Source organism: Megalobrama amblycephala, linkage group LG10 (genome assembly GCF_018812025.1).
Source record: "Megalobrama amblycephala isolate DHTTF-2021 linkage group LG10, ASM1881202v1, whole genome shotgun sequence".
Lineage (NCBI taxonomy): Eukaryota > Metazoa > Chordata > Actinopteri > Cypriniformes > Xenocyprididae > Megalobrama > Megalobrama amblycephala.
Window position 1 is genome coordinate 6,146,026 of NC_063053.1, and position 19,046 is coordinate 6,165,071.

General features: G+C 36.6%; 1 protein-coding gene across 1 annotated transcript; it reads left to right on the forward strand.

Annotated features, from left to right (window-relative positions):
• The first annotated feature begins 9,645 nt into the window (after positions 1–9,645).
• Positions 9,646–12,183, forward strand: cfd (complement factor D (adipsin)). Its single transcript, XM_048204162.1, has 5 exons — positions 9,646–9,788; positions 9,948–10,092; positions 10,262–10,406; positions 11,569–11,829; positions 11,930–12,183. The coding sequence occupies exons 1-5, from the start codon at positions 9,737–9,739 to the stop codon at positions 12,077–12,079; spliced, it is 753 nt and encodes a 250-aa protein (XP_048060119.1). The 5' UTR covers positions 9,646–9,736; the 3' UTR covers positions 12,080–12,183.
• Positions 12,184–19,046: the final 6,863 nt, after the last annotated feature.

Genomic DNA, 19,046 nt, shown 5'->3' on the forward strand with positions numbered 1-19,046 from the left:
TCATTGTAGTCCCTACCAGCCGTTTGTTGTAGTCCTTAAACAGAGAATTCTTTAAAAGAAAATATCTCCCTTTGCACTGAACTTTAAGTGTCAAACTTTGCAGATGTTGTTTATGCTCAGACAGCAACATTACACACTAACTAAAGCTAAAAAAGTGAAATCATCATCAACCACCCCTTTAAAGGTAAGGTAGGCAATATCGGAGGGGCTAGCAATAGCAAGCTAGCTTTGAAAGCATGAGACACCACCCTCCCTTCAGAGGATCTCCAAAGCCACGCTTCCTTCAAAACACATGAACGCATACAGCAGAGTCTGCAAAGCGTCACGAGAGTTAAATTACCTCATGTCTCAAAGCACATAACATTACGATAATAATGAACGTAAACAACTTAGAGAGCTCTGACTTGTACCACCTGACTGCTGCAGATTCATTTCGACAATGATAGTGTTGACATAGAAACCCATAAATCCGAGTCAGAGGACATTAACAGAACAGCTCCGGGTAGAACGTCACGGGTTGCCATCTCGTAATTGCGGTTATGATGGCGTGAACGCAGCACAAGCTTGCTGTTTTGGTTCAGAAGGAACTGTAAAAGGCGGCTGGTGTTTGTTTGTTATGCTTACAGACAGGTAGGACATCGTATCATTGCATTCGGACCAAATGCATTGATTGGACATTTTTTGTTCCTGAGACTTCCACAGATGTACATGTTTTAATATTTAGACCACTTCTATTATTGATTGATTATCAGGATGTGAAGAGAGTTTCAACCAGTATTACAAAACGTGTTTGTAAGAAATTGCCTGCCCTACCTTTATTTAGGATCAGTAAATCAATATATTAATTCATTCCAAAAACAAAATTAGAAAATATATCACAACTTTTTATAGTGTGTGTCAAGGTGAAATTTTGTCAGATGATTTAACCTGATCCACCAGTGCTTTCATCAGCTGTCTTTGGCCAGTAGAGGGCAGACATGAGACGCCTTTAATGCCTGATGGTTAATCTCCTGTCTGTGAAACTCATGTCTCATTTCAAGATGACTTTTGGAACTTACAAGGAATTTATATCAAAATATTCCGAGTTCATACATAAAGCTATTTATCATATTACTGTAATTATGTGTTTAACATACAAAAAAAACTTATTTCTTTGATTTGGACTTGAAAATGACATGAAAACAGGCAAGGGAAAATGACCAAATGAGATAGACTAACCAAGGTAAAATAAAAGAAACCAGTTTTTCCAGAGTATTGTTGAAAGGGACAGTATAATGAGGATAAAGACTTCTTGTGCAGTCCTTCTGAAATGGTACACAACCTCTTTCAAAGACAACCATACACATCTACTGTCAAAGATACTAATCATACATGGGCAAACATTAGCTGTGCTGACCAGAAAATGTGTAAATATTAATTATTTCATTTCAATACATACCAACATTTTTCTTTAAAGGATAGGATGATAAGAATCTGGACCATTCTGGTCAGCCATAGTCTTTAAGAGGATTTGGGCTCAAAGTTAATTTGCTTGATTTGTTCTAATTAATGGTGAAAGAGAAACACTCATCCCAGTGTAATGCGGAACTACACGGAAACAGCAATCCCAATACAGCACTGGGGAATGTTAGTTTTGTTTGTGTTGTTGTATTTTACATTACTGTGCTACTCTTAATTAAGGATGTACACTACAGAAGATGTTTGGGATTAAAAAGCATATGTATAAATAAACGTTCTTATTATCAATGTTGAAAACACTTTTTTTGTCATTACTGTCACTTTTGATCAATGAGTTGCTGAATAAAAGTTAATAATTACATAATAATAAATAATTACATTCTTTTTGACATATTAAAAAAGAAAACAAATTTCACAATATTACAGTTTTTACTCTATTATAATGGAGCCTTGGTGAGCATACGAGACTTCTTTCAAAAACATAATTTAAAAAAACATTAAAACAACAATTAATTATTCTAAACTTTTTGACTATACTATATGTACAGTCAAACTAAAAATTATTCGGACACTAGATATACTTTTTGATATATTTTTACTAGTGGGTGCAGGACACTATAGTTCATTTATGTAAGTGAGGATAGCAAAATAAAGTAAACTGTGACACATTATACCCAAAAATTCTCCATACAGTGGACTACCAGTAAAATTGACCTGACCATGTTTTGCTTAAGTGTTATCTGACATAATTAAGAATTTTTTTTTTTTTCTGACACTCTGAGATCTTGTCATATTTTATTACTATTTTTTAAACAATAGTGAATAAACTCTAATAATGAATTAAATGTTCAAGGTGTCTGAATACATTTTGGTTTGACTGTATATGTAAAAATACAACACTCATATGTTGGGTCTCTGTGCTTTATGAGGATTCTCCCATGATTTTTATACTGTACAAACTGTACATTCTATCCCCTATAGCCGACCCCTAGTTAACCCTTACAGAAACCATTCTGTATTTTTAACATTTTAAAAAACAAACAAACAAACACAACTTTTTATAAGCAGTTTTCCTGATGGGGACCAAAATTTTGCCCCTATAACATCAAAAAATTCAGGTTTTACCTTCCTTGTGGGGACATTTGTTCCCCACAATATTAGGGAATACCTGGACCACACACACACACACACACACACACACACACACACGTAAACAAGTGTTCAAAACTATGTTCTCTCCTTTTCCTGATTCACTATTGTAAGCCAACAATTATGATTTATTTTATGCATGAATGTGTCTGATTTGGTCAGAAATTTCAGATTTACATAATTCATCCTTGCTATTTAATCATGTCTGTGAAAAAAGCAAATAAACTACTCCTCTAATCTTGTCTTCAAGTATAAAATAACACAAAAAAAATCTAATTCAAAAGGTAAAATGGCCTCAGTAAATTAAACAAAAATAAAAGTAACATGTTTCACTTTTATTACTCCCAAAAGTCAAGTTCTGCAAATACATACCGATGCTGCAGCATAATGCAGAATGACTTAGGCTACAGTACAGTGTACTTGTGAATCTTGTCTACGCAGATGCCATGTGAGAGGTCTGTCTGAACTGAACATTGCGTCCTGGTTAGTTGTTGGCGGGCCCGCACAGTTTAACAAGAGGTCATGTACAGTATTCAGGCACAAACACAGTATTAAAGGCCTCTTCAATGCCTTTGTGCCCTTTTCATGCTCACAGGCTCGACAGAGCCAACCCCATAATTATCTAAATCAATTAATTAAGGATCGTTTGGCTCGCAGACTATGTTTTGAGCTCTCATTTGTTTGGAGATGGTCATTGCGGTCATGTGTGATTCGATAATCTGAGGTTTGCTAGTTGGTATAATAACACTACTAGCATTGTTTTTCCACCTTATGGACCGATTCTGCTTGTATTCTTCTTATTTGTCTAATTAAGTTATTTTGTGTAGCATCACAGTCCATGTTGTTTCAAAGCAGCTTTACATAAAATAAAAATCACATTGGATAAAATAGTTTACTAAATATGTCAATTTTCTCTTCTATTTACACTTTATACTATTTATTAGGGGTGCAACGATATTCAAACCGAACCGTAAAACCGCGATACACCACCCACGGTATAACCGACTCAGCACTGGCCTGTTGTTGAGGTTGACCTCACTTTACCTTATGTCACAAAACTAAATTCTTTCTTGACATTTGATTACATTGTAATTAGGAGTGTAACGCTACACCTATTCGTCCCGCAAATTTTCGGTAGGTACATGTCTTATGTGTACACAACGAATACAGCCTTTTAGCATAACCACCGTTAACCACAAATAAACTCAATAAACTCCGCGCTTTTCGATAAGAAACAAAGTGTCATCTTTCAAATTATGTCCATTTTATCACGTCCTGTCCTGGCCGTCCTGGTTGTTTTTTATAAAGTGATGAAAAAATCCTGGTTTTCATTGTTTTTCATTGGGCCATTAAATTGACCGGTGTTATGAGATTTTCGGTTTCCGAGATTTTCGGTTTCTAAAGGCGGAGCATACATTAATATATGAGTTTCGCAGACATGCGCGATTGCACGTGCAAATATTAGTTCACATTGTATCTCAAAACATTAGTGGATTATTCCATAAAGGTAACTATATTCTATATTAACAAAAAACTGCTGGGAAAGATTAGCTCTACAGCAAAATATAAATGGGCAAACAAGGAGGATGAGGAAGAAAAACAGGATGAAGAGGAAAACAAGGATGAAGAAAACTAAAGTTTTTTGTTGTTGTTGTTGTTAGTTTTTGTAAGTTTGTGAGAGCTATTTTTGTTAAATTTGGATTGCTAATATAGCAGAGGTAGCCTATTTTTTAGGATTATTTTTCTAATACAGAAGAGACATTACTCCATTATTTCATTCGTTATTTTTTAAGCTTGTCATAATAAAACATGTTGAGTAACCTCTGAGAAGCCTATCTGAATTTGTGTCTTTGGTTATGGATAGCATTTTGTAATATAACAATTTTCTATCCATAGAGGAGTAAATGTATTGAAATTATAAGGCATCTTTGAGTAAACTTCGAGCATCATTTGATTATCTCATTGCTGGGCCGAGTGTCCTGGTTTTCAAAATATGGTCACTCTAATTTTATCACGAAATTCAAACAAAAAATGCCGTTTTGACGCTCTTTAATGTGGCGTGACAAATCATTGTACAGGCGAGGCGCCAGTGAACGCGATCATCACATCTCTTCATCTTCACTACTAATAAACATGAATGAACATCTTAAGGTATGTTGGAAGATACTGTAGGCTACAACTTACTGAAACGCATCATATCTTGTGTCATCGCTCAATTAGTGTTTCAACGTTTGAAAGACATCAATAAAACAGCTTGTGAACAACGTAGCTTTCATTTACCTCAGAAAAGCCATTCAGTGTCCACAGCTTGTTAGTTCGTAAAAGAAATGAACTCTTTCGCTAAATATGCACTATATTTGTCTAAATATTAATTATATTTTACTTAACCTGTTTGCGATGTCTTGATTAGCCTATTTGATATTTAAATCTGTCATGAAAATGACAGCCACTGTGTAAATGTTAGGCTATATTTCAACAACGAATTGGACTAAAAACATTAATTTATAATTAGAATTAGAAGTTAATTCAAAAACTGTCTTATGTGCAGTTTACATGTTTGCATACAATTTGTTATTTGAGCGTTGGTTATTATATCTAAAAATAAATAGCAACTGAATTTAGGCTAATATTTTGGGCTCTGTTGTTAACCTTAAATATTATAGTAATGTGAAAGTAAGGGCTTCCTATATAGTTTACAACATTATCGAAGATACATTTTTTTATCATTAGAAACTTTTAATTATAATTGAATTCATTTCAGAACTGAATTCAAGACAGTAGCCTAACACAATTTGTTCGGTAAACCACTATTTAATAAAAAAAGAAGCAATTACCGATGCTTACAAAACCGAGGTACATACCGAACCATCGGTTTTGTTTACCGTTACACCACTACGTACATACTTATCCCAAAAAAAAAAAAAAAAAAAAGAGAGAGAGAGAGAAGGACAATTCAGTGGACACCACCAAACTGGCAACACTAATCCCTCAATGCCTGTTAGTGGGTTTCTAATGGGGGAGGCATTTGTTTGTATACTATTTTTAGGCTTTGAAGACACTACTTGAGCAGAGGAAGACGTCATTCAGTGGCGGTTTCTCATGTTCCGAGAAATCGTTTCCCTAATCCCAGCTGCCACCTCTCGTCCAGAGAATATCCTCTCCCATGGGGATATCAGAAGATCAGCAGATGCACGAGGACCCTCAACCTGAGAATTTGAAAGGCTTGGGTGGTTGGGTGAATATCTCCCGAGTTTCCTCTTCTTGATAATCTGTTGGATTATACCTTGACTAACAGAATGTAGTCTCAGATTAGATGGAGTGACAGACCGAGCTCGGTCATGACCTTATTGTCTGACCCCTTTGTGACCATTCCATTGACAGGTGCTCTTTCTCATGGTTTAATAATGTAATGTTACTGTAAATGAAGAAGTGGGCTAAAAAGCACAACATACAGAGATGGTGGTAAAAGAGAGAATGGATTTTAATATCAAAATTGAGATTATGAAGAGGACATTTGATTAAGATGTGTTTGGAGAGGGTGGGGCAAAGAAGGAAACCTACTTCCCATCCATTAAAAGTGTTAAAAGATGAGAGTGGCCTCTAGGGACACGAGAGGAAGAGGAAACCCCATACCACAACACATACACACATCCAAACAAAAGTGGGATTTTATGCCCCTATTTTTTTTTTAACAAACTATTGAATTTGCAGAAGTACTGAAAATAAAACTAAACAAAACATTAATGAGATGAATGAATGGAGTTTGCTTTATCAACTTAAATATGATCAATAACAGCACCAATAGAGGCATAAAACAGAAGGTTAAGAATAAATTGAGCAAATGACGTTTATATCATCAACTGACAAACTAAAGCTTCCCTCTTCCTCGGGTCAAGGAGATGCTTCCTCCTGTCAATCACTCTTATGCAAGCCACAGAATACAGACTGACCTCTGACCCCATCAAAAGGGGTCAGGTCACTCCTTCTCACACCTCTACACAATGGAGACACATAAGTGCAGTTTATGCCCCCTTGCTTTTGTTATCTTTCAGTTAAGGTATGTATCTTTGAATCAAGTTATTTATTTAGTACAGTTACATTTATGATTATATACATCACACAACTGCCAGAAGAGTGTCCCATAACAGTAAAGCTTTCTGTTTTCGCCGTCCTGACAAAATCCACTGACAGCTATATAATCAGTCTCTGCTGCCCCCTTGCGGGCATTATATTGAAGCGCACAGAAATTGAGTTGGATTAGCTTCTGTTCGTGAACATTGAAATATGTGCATCAAAATCAACTTAAGCACTACATTAGCTCTCAGTGGGTTTTATTTAGGTTACTCTACAATTTAATAAATATCACCAGATGTGACTATCTAATGTACAACTGTATGCAGTGCAGTTTTGGAAGACGGACTGATAAAGTATTAAAGTCCCCCTGAAATCAAAATATAAAGGGTTGGTTCACCCAAAAATGAAAATAATGTCATTTATTACTCACCCTCATGTCGTTCTACACCGGTAAGACCTTCGTTCATCTTCAGAACACAAATTAAGATATTTTTGATGAAATCCGATGGCTCAGTGAGGCCTGCATTCACAGCAATGACATTTCCTCTATCAAGATCCATAAAGGTACTAATATATTTATACATATATATTTATATTCTTTTAACACGGTTCATGTGAGTTCAGTAGTTCTACCTTAATATTATAAAGCGACAAGAATACTTTTTATGCGGCAAAAACAACAAAATAACAACTTTTCAACAATATAGTGATGGGCCGATTTCAAAACACTGCTTCGGAGCTTTACGAATCGAATCAGTGACTCGGATCTCCTATCAAACGGCTAAACTGCTGAAATCACGTGACTTTGGTGCTCCGAGTCACTGATTCGATTCGCAAAGCTCCAAAGCAGTGTTTTGAAATCGGCCCATCACTATATTGTTGAAAAGTCGTTATTTCGTTTTTTCGTCGCTTTATGAAATTAAGGTAGAACCACTGAACTCGCATGAACTGTTTTAAATATGTTTTTAGTACCTTTATGGATGTTGAGAGAGGAAATGTCCTTGCTGTGAATGCAGGCCTCACTGAGCCATCGGATTTAATCAAAAATATCTTAATTTGTGTTCTGAAGATGAATGAAGGTCTTACGGGTGTGGAACGACATGAGGGTGAGTAATTAATTACATTATTTTCATTTTTGGGTGAACTAACCCTTTAAGTTTTTTAGCTTTTAGTATGAATATGTTAGTCTTAATGTTATGAATAAGCCAGTGTGCTCCAAAACAATAACAAAATTCACATTTAGGAGATATAAGCATTCAAAACTTACAGTCTCTCACTTCCGCTAAAATGGATCACGGATTTTCATGACATCACATCACATTTCAGCTTCTCATCAAATCTTCTGTCCAATCAAATGCTCTCTAGAATCTGAAGTCCCGCCCCCTCCTACACTATCAACAGACACTAAAGCTGTGGCTGAAATCGGTCATTTTTTCACACATATTTACTAGTTTCTACATGTTGAATGTTTCTGCACAGGTTTCTAGTTTCTACTCGGCTCTGGCCGAGCTGTGATATATAAACGAAACGTTATTGGCTATTTTAAAAAAGGGGCGGGGCTGTTCGATATATCGCCCTGTCTTCCTGTTTCAGTTGAAATTACGTCAACGCATTGAATAATGCTGCACGTTCCAAGACACTTCAGCGGAAATTTAACTCATTATTTAAATTGAACAAAAGTTATATAGTTTACCTTTAATTATAGATTACTCATTTAAAGGTGCCCTAGAATCAAAAATTGAATTTACCTTGGCATAGTTGAATAACAAGAGTTCAGTACATGGAAATGACATACAGTGAGTCTCAAACTCCGTTGTTTCCTCCTTCTTATATAAATCTCATTTGTTTAAAAGACCTCCGAAGAACAGGCGAATCTCAACATAACACCGGCTGTTACGTAACAGTCGGGATCATTAATATGTACGCCCCCAATATTTGCATATGCCAGCCCATGTTCAAGCATTAGACAAGGGCAGCCAGTATTAACGTCTGGATCTGTGCACAGCTGAATCATCAGACTAGGTAAGCAAGCAAGAACAACAGCGAAAAATGGCAGATGGAGCAATAATAACTGACATGATCCATGATTACATGATATTTTTAGTGATATTTGTGAATCGTCTTTCTAAATCTTTCGTTAGCATGTTGCTAATGTACTGTTAAATGTGGATAAAGTTATCGTTTATTACTGTATTCACGGAGACAAGAGCCGCCGCTATTTTCATTTATACAGACAATTGCAGTCTGTATAATTCATAAACACAACTTCATTCTTTATAAATCTCTCCAACAGTGTGTAATGTTAGCTTTAGCCCGTTAGCCACGAAGAACCATCAAACTCATTCAGAATCAAATGTAAATATCCAAATAAATACTATATTCGCATGATCCGACGCATGCATGCAGTGTGCATGACAAGCATCTTGTAAAGATCCAATTGAGGGTTATATTAGCTGTGTGAACTTTGTAAATGCACTGTATTATAGTCGAGAGCTCAGAGGGCAGGGAGCACGTGATTTAAAGGGGACGCAGCCTGAATCAGTGCATAGTTAATGATGCCCCAAAAATTTAAAAAAACTATGGGTATTTTGAGCTGAAACTTCACAGACACATTCAGGGGACACCTTAGACTTATATTACATCTTGTAAAAACTGGTTCTAGGGCACCTTTAAAAATGACATGGTCACAGTACACTCTTTTAAATACACAAAAGGCTTTTTTATAGTGGAAAAAGTTCTTCAGATTATTGATTTATTGCACTCTGTACAAACATATATGTCCTGTCTTTACTTAGAAAATAACAAATACATGATTATAGTAAAGGAAACATTTGGAGAAAAGGGAAAGTGAAAGAGAGATGTACAGGAAAAGATAAGATGAAGAAGAAGATTTATGGCATATTCCTGTTTTCTCTTGCCTGAACGGTGATTGGGAAAAGAATGCAAACAGAACAACACCCCCACACCCCCTTGCCTCTATCTGGGCATTATATAAAGCTCAGCACGTACTCAGTCGTCTTCAGTCTCCGAAGTATACGGACATCAATCGTTCACTATGAATAGACTGATATTTGCCTCTTTGCTGTTCTATGCAGCATATCAAACTGGTGAGTAATATACAATATCACTACTTTTTGTCTATTTACGCTACAGGATATCCATTTTTGTTGCACATTTCTACATTTAAGCTTGGGGAATAGATATATTTTGTTTGATTAATGAGGTTTTCCTCATGTTATAGGGTTTAATTATTGTGTTATGTGCAGGTGAATGCATTACAGGAGGAAGTGAGGCTGGTGCTCACTCTCGTCCGTACATGGCTTCACTTCAGTGGAATGGAAAACATGAGTGCGGTGGCTTTCTGATCTCCAGTCAGTGGGTCATGAGTGCAGCACACTGCTTTCAGGACGGGTATGTAACATAATGTCACTAGAGAGTTGTCCGACAGCATTGTGTTAGCATTTCAGTCGCAGATTGCTGTGATTTATTTAGAGGATTTGTTTTGATTTTGTTTTGATGTTGCAGAAATACTAAGTTGCAATGCAAAGTTGCAAAATGATAAATGTCCTGTTTGTTGCAGGAGGTCGTCCGGTGTTAAGGTTGTGTTGGGTGCTCACTCCCTGTCTGCTGCTGAGGACACTAAACAGACATTTGATGTTGATGCCGTCTACAGCCATCCTGATTTCACTATAAGCAACTATGACAATGATATTGCCCTGCTCAAGGTACATGCTGTGATCCAATCATGTAGCTGAAAATCAGTCTGTGTATGTGTGTGTGTGTGTGTGTGTCTGTATAAATATATATATATATATATATATATATATATATATATATATACAGTACAGTCCAAAAGTTTGGAACCACTAAGATTTTTAATGTTTTTAAAAGAAGTTTCATCTGCTCACCAAGGCTACATTTATTTAATTAAAAATACAGTAAAAAACAGTAATATTGTGAAATATTATTACAATTTAAAATAACTGTGTACTATTTAAATATATTTGACAAAGTAATTTATTCCTGTGATGCAAAGCTGAATTTTCAGCATCGTTACTCCAGTCTTCAGTGTCACATGATCCTTCAGAAATCATTCTAATATGCTGATTTGCTGCTCAATAAACATTTATGATTATTTTCAATGTTGAAAACGGTTGTGTATTTTTTTTTTCAGGATTCCTTGATGAATAGAAAGTTCAAAAGAACAGCATTTATCTGAAATACAAAGCTTCTGTAGCATTATACACTACCGTTCAAAAGTTTGGGGTCAGTAAGAAGTTTTATTTTTATTTTTTTGAAAAGAAATTAAAGAAATGAATACTTTTATTCAGCAAGGATGCATTAAATCAATCAAAAGTGGCAGTAAAGACATTTATAATGTTACAAAAGATTCGATTTCAGATAAACACTGTTCTTTTGAACTTTCTATTCATCAAATAATCCTGAAAAAAAATATTGTACACAAATATTTTGTACAATTGTACACATTAAATGTTTCTTGAGCAGCAGATCAGCATATTAGAATGATTTCTGAAGGATCATGTGACACTGAAGACTGGAGTAATGATGCTGAAAATTCAGCTTTGCCATCACAGGAATAAATTACTTTGTGAAATATATTCAAATAGAAAACAGTTATTTTAAATTGTAATAATATTTCACAATATTACTGTTTTTACTGTATTTTTAATTAAATAAATGTAGCCTTGGTGAGCAGACGAAACTTCTTTAAAAAAAATTAAAAATCTTAGTGGTTCCAAACTTTTGGACTGTACTGTATATATATATATATATATATATATATAGAAAGAAAGAGAGGGGGGGGGGGGAGAGATCAGTTTTCTACAGCTGACTGTCAAAATCATAGAATGCTTTTGTTATTGACAGCTGGAAAAGCCAATCACTGAGAGTTATGCAGTGAAACCAGTGAAATTCCAACGTGATGAAGAGGCTGATCCCAAGGAGACTGCTGTCGTGGAAACGGCTGGATGGGGCTCTTTGAACAACCTGGGAGGACGACCGGACAAATTGCAAGAGCTCAGTATCACGGTCATGATGCGACGTCTTTGTGGTCGCGGTGACCACTATGGAACGAAGTTCACCAGCAACATGCTCTGTGCTGCAGAAAGACGAAAGGACACCTGTGATGTAAGTTTTCACTGCAATGGTTAATAAAGCACCGCTATAGGTGGAGACAAACTCTAATATATGACCTTTCTCACTTCCGCTGTCTTTCTCTCTCTAATAGGGTGACTCCGGAGGTCCTCTCATATACAAGGGCATTGTTGTGGGGATAACCTCTAATGGAGGGAAGAAATGTGGCTCCACCAAAAGGCCTGGACTCTACACGATCATCTCCCATTACACTAGTTGGATTGACAGTACAACCACCCAGTAAAAAAAGCTGTGGAATCCTTTGCATTATATAGCCACATTTTTTCATAAGTCCTGTACATCTCATGTATTGCTATAATAAAATAAAAAAATCTACACCTTCCTGAATCTAGTAATGGTTGTTTTTGTTGTTGTTTAAATAAAATGTTTACTTCTTTAAAATGTCATCAACACCACTATTAAACAATTTAGTGTGAAGAGACCCCTGCTGTAAAATCCAGCATGAATTCCATGTTGGTCCATGCTGGTTAGTGCTGGTGGACCAGCATAGTTATGCTATTCTCGAGCAAAACTGAGCTGGTGTAGCTGGTCCATCAGCAACAAGCATCCCATGCTGATCCCAGCATGCAAAACATATTGGTGACCAGCAATGCTGGATTTTTAAGATGGGACACAATAGTGACAGAAGAAATACATTTGTTATATATTATATTATGCTGCCAAAACAGCTCTGACGCGTCAAGACGTGGACTCTACAAGACCTCTGAGTGTGCTGTGGTCCTGCAAGTTGTGAGGTGTGACCTCCATTTGGGAGATTTGCACATCCCACAGATGCTCAATCAGATTGAGATCTGGAGTTAGAAGGCCAAGTCAACACCTTCATCTCTTTGTCATGTTCCTTAAACCGAGGTTGTAAGCATGTCTTGAACATTGTGGAGACCATAGTCAAAGTCCCTTTTAAGACAAGTCATTTCACTCGACGTCCATCTTTGAAATGACTCTCAGGCATTCAAGTGCAGCTCCTATCTCTTTGAATGGGGAAACATCAAATTCTCCAAAGCTGTTTGCCAAGCATTCGTATATATTACATACTGCTGTAGGTCATTGAACATATCTATCCTAAAACACTTGTCAAATATTACATGTGTTTACATCTTACCATGCACTCTTTTACTATAAAAACTAAAGCGTTGCGTTGCATTCACACTCTTCTGTGAGCAGTGAGCCCCTGATTGGCCATCATTTTGAAATTGACGTGCACTGTTAGACCACTGAGGCAGACCAGCCTAAAAATGTAACTTTTTAAACTGTTTGTCTTCCTAACAACATACAGAGTGATGCATAATGTAGTGCACCACTGAAGCATCAAGAGTATGAATTATTGGGCCATTTCTAATTATTAGAGGGGACTTGTCCCCCTCAATGTCTATGGTGGTTACTGCCCTGCCTCAAACTATTCCTAAACAATTTTTGCAGTGTGGCAAGGTGCATTACCTTGCTGAAAGAGGCCACTTCCATCAGGGAACCTTCATTTGCCATGAAGGGTGTACGTGGTCTGCAACAATGTTCTTCGCAGAACATTGCCCAGAGCATAACACTGCCTCCGCCAGCTTGCCTTCTTCCCATAGAGTATTCTGCTGCCGTCTGTTCCCCAGGTAAACGACAAACTGTGATGTACTGCATCTAGCCATCTTCATTTGGCCCTTGTCAAAGCAAATTTTTGCTTGCCCATTTTTCTTGCTTTCAACATGAATTTCAAGAACTGACTGTCCACTTGCTGCCTAATATATCTCACACCTTGGCAGGTGCTATTTTAACAATAAAAACATGTTATTCACTTTACATATCAGTGTATTATCAGTGTTTTCACCAGTGTATTATATTATATTATATTGAAAATATATCTCTACATAGCCCTTTCACTGAGTTTACCAGGCAAGAGCAATATCAGCAGTTCTTATGCTTGTCAGTATTTGCCGTTTTGTAAAACATTTTGTGGCTCAAGATCAAATTTGACATTCACTTAGATGCACTTAGATGTACTTATCAGCATTTTAAAGAAACCGTTTTAAGAGGAAGTAGAAGACTTTTTGGCAATTAAACGAATCAAACTGATAACAGTGGGGATCTTCTCTATGACTGATAAATAAAGAATTTCCACATGTTCTGACAGTTCAACGGCATGATGTTAAACTTTTGTGGATTTGTGTGTAAAATGTTGCAATGATGCTCATTGTGTTATGTAAGACTTTTTGAGTGCATCGTTAAATCTGAGTTATGAAACACAATGTTTTTCATATTATTTACATACAAAATGCAAGTACAACCCAACGGCTGGAGCTAACGGAATCTTTCCCAATTAGTACGTTAAACAGACCATCCATCTGTGTTGCAATATCTGCTATCTCTAATTTAAACAGTCCATGTTTGGTCTTTTGAGAAGGCTATTTTTCAGTTTTTGGTGTTGCAAAACCCCCATATACTGTATGAGGCTGCAGGCATTTGGATGCCAGATATTGGCTCCTTGACCTGGTTATAATTAACAAAGTTCAGGAAATTTCCATTGTTTTGTGTGCAATATCTGTTCTGACACATGCAAACCATTTCCAGCAGGCCGGTATGGCCATTGGCCACATATCTATTTATATTCTTTATATTCAATAGATTTCTATTGTCGTGACAATGGATGAAAAGGATAACATTCTCTGTAATCTCTTGGCCAAATGCCCACCCAACATGTTCCAGTGTATCCCTCAGCATATAGTTAAGGACATGTTCTCAGATTGGACCAGGACCAAATCCCAAAGACTGCTCTGAGACGGACACCACCTGGCAGAAGAAAACAAGGGTGACCTAAAACAACATGGAGAAGTGATGGCAGAATTGAAGGAGATGGGTCTGACATGTGCAAGGCACATCACACTGCAAATGATCGAGTTAAGTGGAGGTAAATTGTTGATGCCTTATGTCTGACTAGGGAACGAACAGAGCTGGGTAGATTACTTATGAATTGTAATCAGTTACTGATTACAAATCACATGTAATTTCACCGCCAGAAAAACTCGAAGAATCTTGAACTGAACATATACAGTGGGAGTATTCAGACCCCCTTATATTGTTCACTCTTTATTATATTGCAGCCATTTGCTAAAATCATTTAAGTTCATTTTTTTCCTCATTAATGTACACACAGCACCCCATATTGACAGAAAAACACAGAATTGTTGACATTTTTGCAGATTTATTAAAAAAGAAAAACTGAAATATCACATGGTCCTAAGTATTCAGACCCTTTGCTCAGTATTTAGTAGAAGCACCCTTTTGATCTAATACAGCCATGAGTCTTTTTGGGAAAGATGCAACAAGTTTTTTCACACCTGGATTTGGGGATCCTCTGCCATTTTTCCTTGCAGATACTCTCCAGTTCTGTCAGATTGGATGGTAAACGTCGGTGGACAGCCATTTTTAGGTCTCTCCAGAGATGCTCAATTGGGTTTAAGTCAGGGCTCTGGCTGGGCCATTCAAGAACAGTCACGGAGTTGTTGTGAAGCCACTCCTTTGTTATTTTAGCTGTGTGCTTAGGGTCATTGTCTTGTTGGAAGGTAAACCTTCGGCCCAGTCTGAGGTCCTGAGAACTCTGGAGAAGGTTTTCGTCTAGGATATCCCTGTACTTGGCCGCATTCATCTTTCCCTCGATTGCAACCAGTCGCCCTGTCCCTGCAGCTGAAAAACACCCTCACAGTATGATGCTGCCACCACCATGCTTCACTGTTGGGACTGTATTGGACAGGTGATGAGCAGTGCCTGGTTTTTTCCACACATACCGCTTAGAATTAAGGCCAAAAAGTTCTAACTTGGTCTCATCAGACCAGAGAATCTTATTTCTCACCATCTTGGAGTCCTTCAGGTGTTTTTTTAGCAAACTCCATGCAGGCTTTCATGTGTCTTGCACTGAGGAGACGCTTCCGTCGGGCCACTCTGCCATAAAGCCCCGACTGGTGGAGGGCTGCAGTGATGGTTGACTTTGTACAACTTTCTCCCATCTCCCGACTGCATCTCTGGAGCTCAGCCACAGTGATCTTTGGGTTCTTCTTTACCTCTCTCACCAAGGCTCTTCTCCCCCGATAGCTCAGTTTGGCCGGACGGCCAGCTCTAGGAAGGGTTCTGGTCATCCCAAACGTCTTCCATTTAAGGATTATGGAGGCCACTGTACTCTTAGGAACCTTAAGTGCAGCAGAAAATTTTTTGTAACCTTGGCCAGATCTGTGCCTTGCCACAATTCTGTCTCTGAGCTCTTCAGGCAGTTCCTTTGACCTCATGATTCTCATTTGCTCTGACATGCACTGTGAGCTGTAAGGTCTTATATAGACAGGTGTGTGGCTTTCCTAATCAAGTCCAATCTGTATAATCAAACACAGCTGGACTCAAATGAAGGTGTAGAACCATCTCAAGGATGATCAGAAGAAAAGGACAGCACCTGAGTTAAATATATGAGTGTCACAGCAATACTTAGGACCATGTGATATTTCAGTTTTTCTTTTTTAATAAATCTGCAAAAATGTCAACAATTCTGTGTTTTTCTGTCAATATGGGGTGCTGTGTGTACATTAATGAGGAAAAAAAAAAGAACTTAAATGATTTTAGCAAATGGCTGCAATATAACAAAGAGTGAAAAATTTCTGAATACTTTCCGTACCCACTATGTAAGCGGAAGGTTTATTAGGGAAAAAATATAAACATTAAAAAAAAATGAAAAATTATAGGAGAATCAATGAATTGTGAACAACTTACTGCCATTGTGTAAATAATATATAATCATGTAATCCATAAAAAAGTAACTGTAGTCTGATTATGAGTATTTTAAAAAGTAGTTTACTCTAATTAGAAATACTTGATTTTTGGAATCTGATTATGTAATCCAGATTACATGTAATCAGTTAGTACCCAGCTCTGGGAACGAAGAGGAGTAAGTAATAGTTAAGCAAGAGAGTTCTGGAAGACTTCTTGAAAAATTATTGATAAGCAGTTAAGCTTAAGTTGAACGGACGACAAGACGATGCATTACTGCATCCTTTACAAAGCATATATCTGGACCTTTACCTCTCTTCCCTCCTTTCCTGTACAATAATTTCCTTTATGGATATTGAACTGAAAAACCAGTGCAGGGTCAATATTTCAGAAGAACATTACTTTCTTTCTTTTGGGTTTAGTAGACCCCCTTTTTTATAACATATGTCATACTCCTCCTGCTGAGTCTGGTTCTTGTCTTCCCTTCTCCCATGCTGTCAGAGTACAGAGTAACTGTCTCCAGTCCTCTGGAAATAGGCCCACAACAACAATCTTGCTTATCTGAAGTGAACAGAAATTAAACACCACTTACTCAATCATGTTGCACATGTCTTTTTCTCAAGTTCAGATTCAGATTGTTTCGCTAAAATTGCTCTTGTTTAGAAAGTATTTACATGAAGTATTTAGGTATTTGTCCACTACTTTCTCAGTAGCTTTTAAGGATACACTCTAAAAATGCTGGGTTAAAAACAACACAAGTTGGATTGAAAATGGACAAACCCAGTGATGGTTTTAACCAAGCGGTTGCATTAAATGTTTGCCCAACATGCTGTCTGTTTTATTTATTACTCAATTACTCTATTTTATTTATTACTCAACTATTGTTTAAAAATGACTATATGGCTGGCTTAAAATGAACCCAAAATAAGTTACAAATTAAAAATCAGACACATAATTACTAGAGGCAACAATAATCAAAAGGTGTACATTTATTAAAGGTGCCCTAGAATCAAAAATTTAATTTACCTTGGCATAGTAGAATAACAAGAGTTCAGTACATGGAAATGACATACAGTGAGTCTCAAACTCCAATGTTTCCTCCTTCTTGTGTAAATCTCATTTGTTTAAAAGACCTCCGAAGAACAGGTGAATCTCAACATAACACCGACTGTAACGTAACAGTCGGGATCATTAATATGTACGCCCCCAATATTTGCATATGCCAGCCCATGTTCAAGGCATTAGACAAGGGCAGCCCGTATTAACGTCTGGATCTGTGCACAGCTGAATCATCAGACTAGGTAAGCAAGCAAGAACAATAGCGAAAAATGGCATATGGAGCAATAATAACTGACATGATCCATGATTACATGATATTTTTAGTGATATTTGTAAATTGTCTTTATAAATGTTTCGTTAGCATGTTGCTAATGTACTGTTAAATGTGGTTAAAGTTACCATCGTTTCTTACTGTATTCACAGGGAGACAAGAGAGTCATCGCTATTTTCATTTTTAAACACCTGCAGTCTGTAAAATGCATAAACACAACTTCATTCTTTATAAATCTCTCCAACAGTGTGTAATGTTAGCTTTAGCCACGAAGCACAGCCTCAAACTCATTCAGAATCAAATGTAAACATCCAAATAAATACTATACTCACATGATCCGACGCATGCATGCAGTATGCATGACGAACATCTTGTAAAGATCCATTTGAGGGTTATATTAGCTGTGTGAACTTTGGAAATACACTGTATTATAGTCGAGAGCTCGGGGGGCAGGGAGCACGCGATTTAAAGGGGCCGCAGCTTGAATCGGTGCATAGTTAATGATGCCCCAAAATAGGCAGTTAAAAAAATTAATAAAAAAAAATCTGTGGGGTATTTTGAGCTGAAACTTCACAGACACATTCAGGGGACACCTTAGACTTATATTACATCTTGTAAAAACTGGTTCTAGAGCACCTTTAATAAACAATTTAATAAATGTTTATTGTTTAATTATTATTCATTAAACTTATTAATAAATGTTCATACTATGTTCAAGAAATACAGTAGCCTTTTTAAACAATAGTTGAGTTAAATAAAACTACCCATAGGCAAACATTTAACTCAACTGCTGGGTTAAAACAACCCAATTGAGTGTAGGGTTTGTGTAAGTGTGTTTAAGTGATACCATTTGGTTTGTCTTGTTTTTTGTTTTATTGCAATTTATGTGTTTGTATGCACTGTAAACCTGAATAAGTTGGCAAAACTTAAAAAAATAATAATAATAAAAACATTAGGTAATCAATTACATAAATTTTTTAAGTTAAGAAATTCAAAGTTTAAATAACCAGAACTGGCAGATTTCAATTTTGTACTCATACATTTTAATTGCTCTTAACTTGAAATTTTTGAGTAAGTTAATTCATACATTAAACTTAAAATTATCTTAAGTAATCTTAATTTATATATACTT

Excerpts from the sequence above, each read along its gene's own strand:
- cfd (XM_048204162.1), top strand. The coding sequence starts at position 9,737 with ATGAATAGACTGATATTTGCCTCTTTGCTGTTCTATGCAGCATATCAA. Across the intron at positions 10,407-11,568 it reads ATGATATTGCCCTGCTCAAG|CTGGAAAAGCCAATCACTGA; the intron begins GTACATGCTGTG and ends TGTTATTGACAG. Across the intron at positions 11,830-11,929 it reads GACGAAAGGACACCTGTGAT|GGTGACTCCGGAGGTCCTCT; the intron begins GTAAGTTTTCAC and ends TCTCTCTAATAG.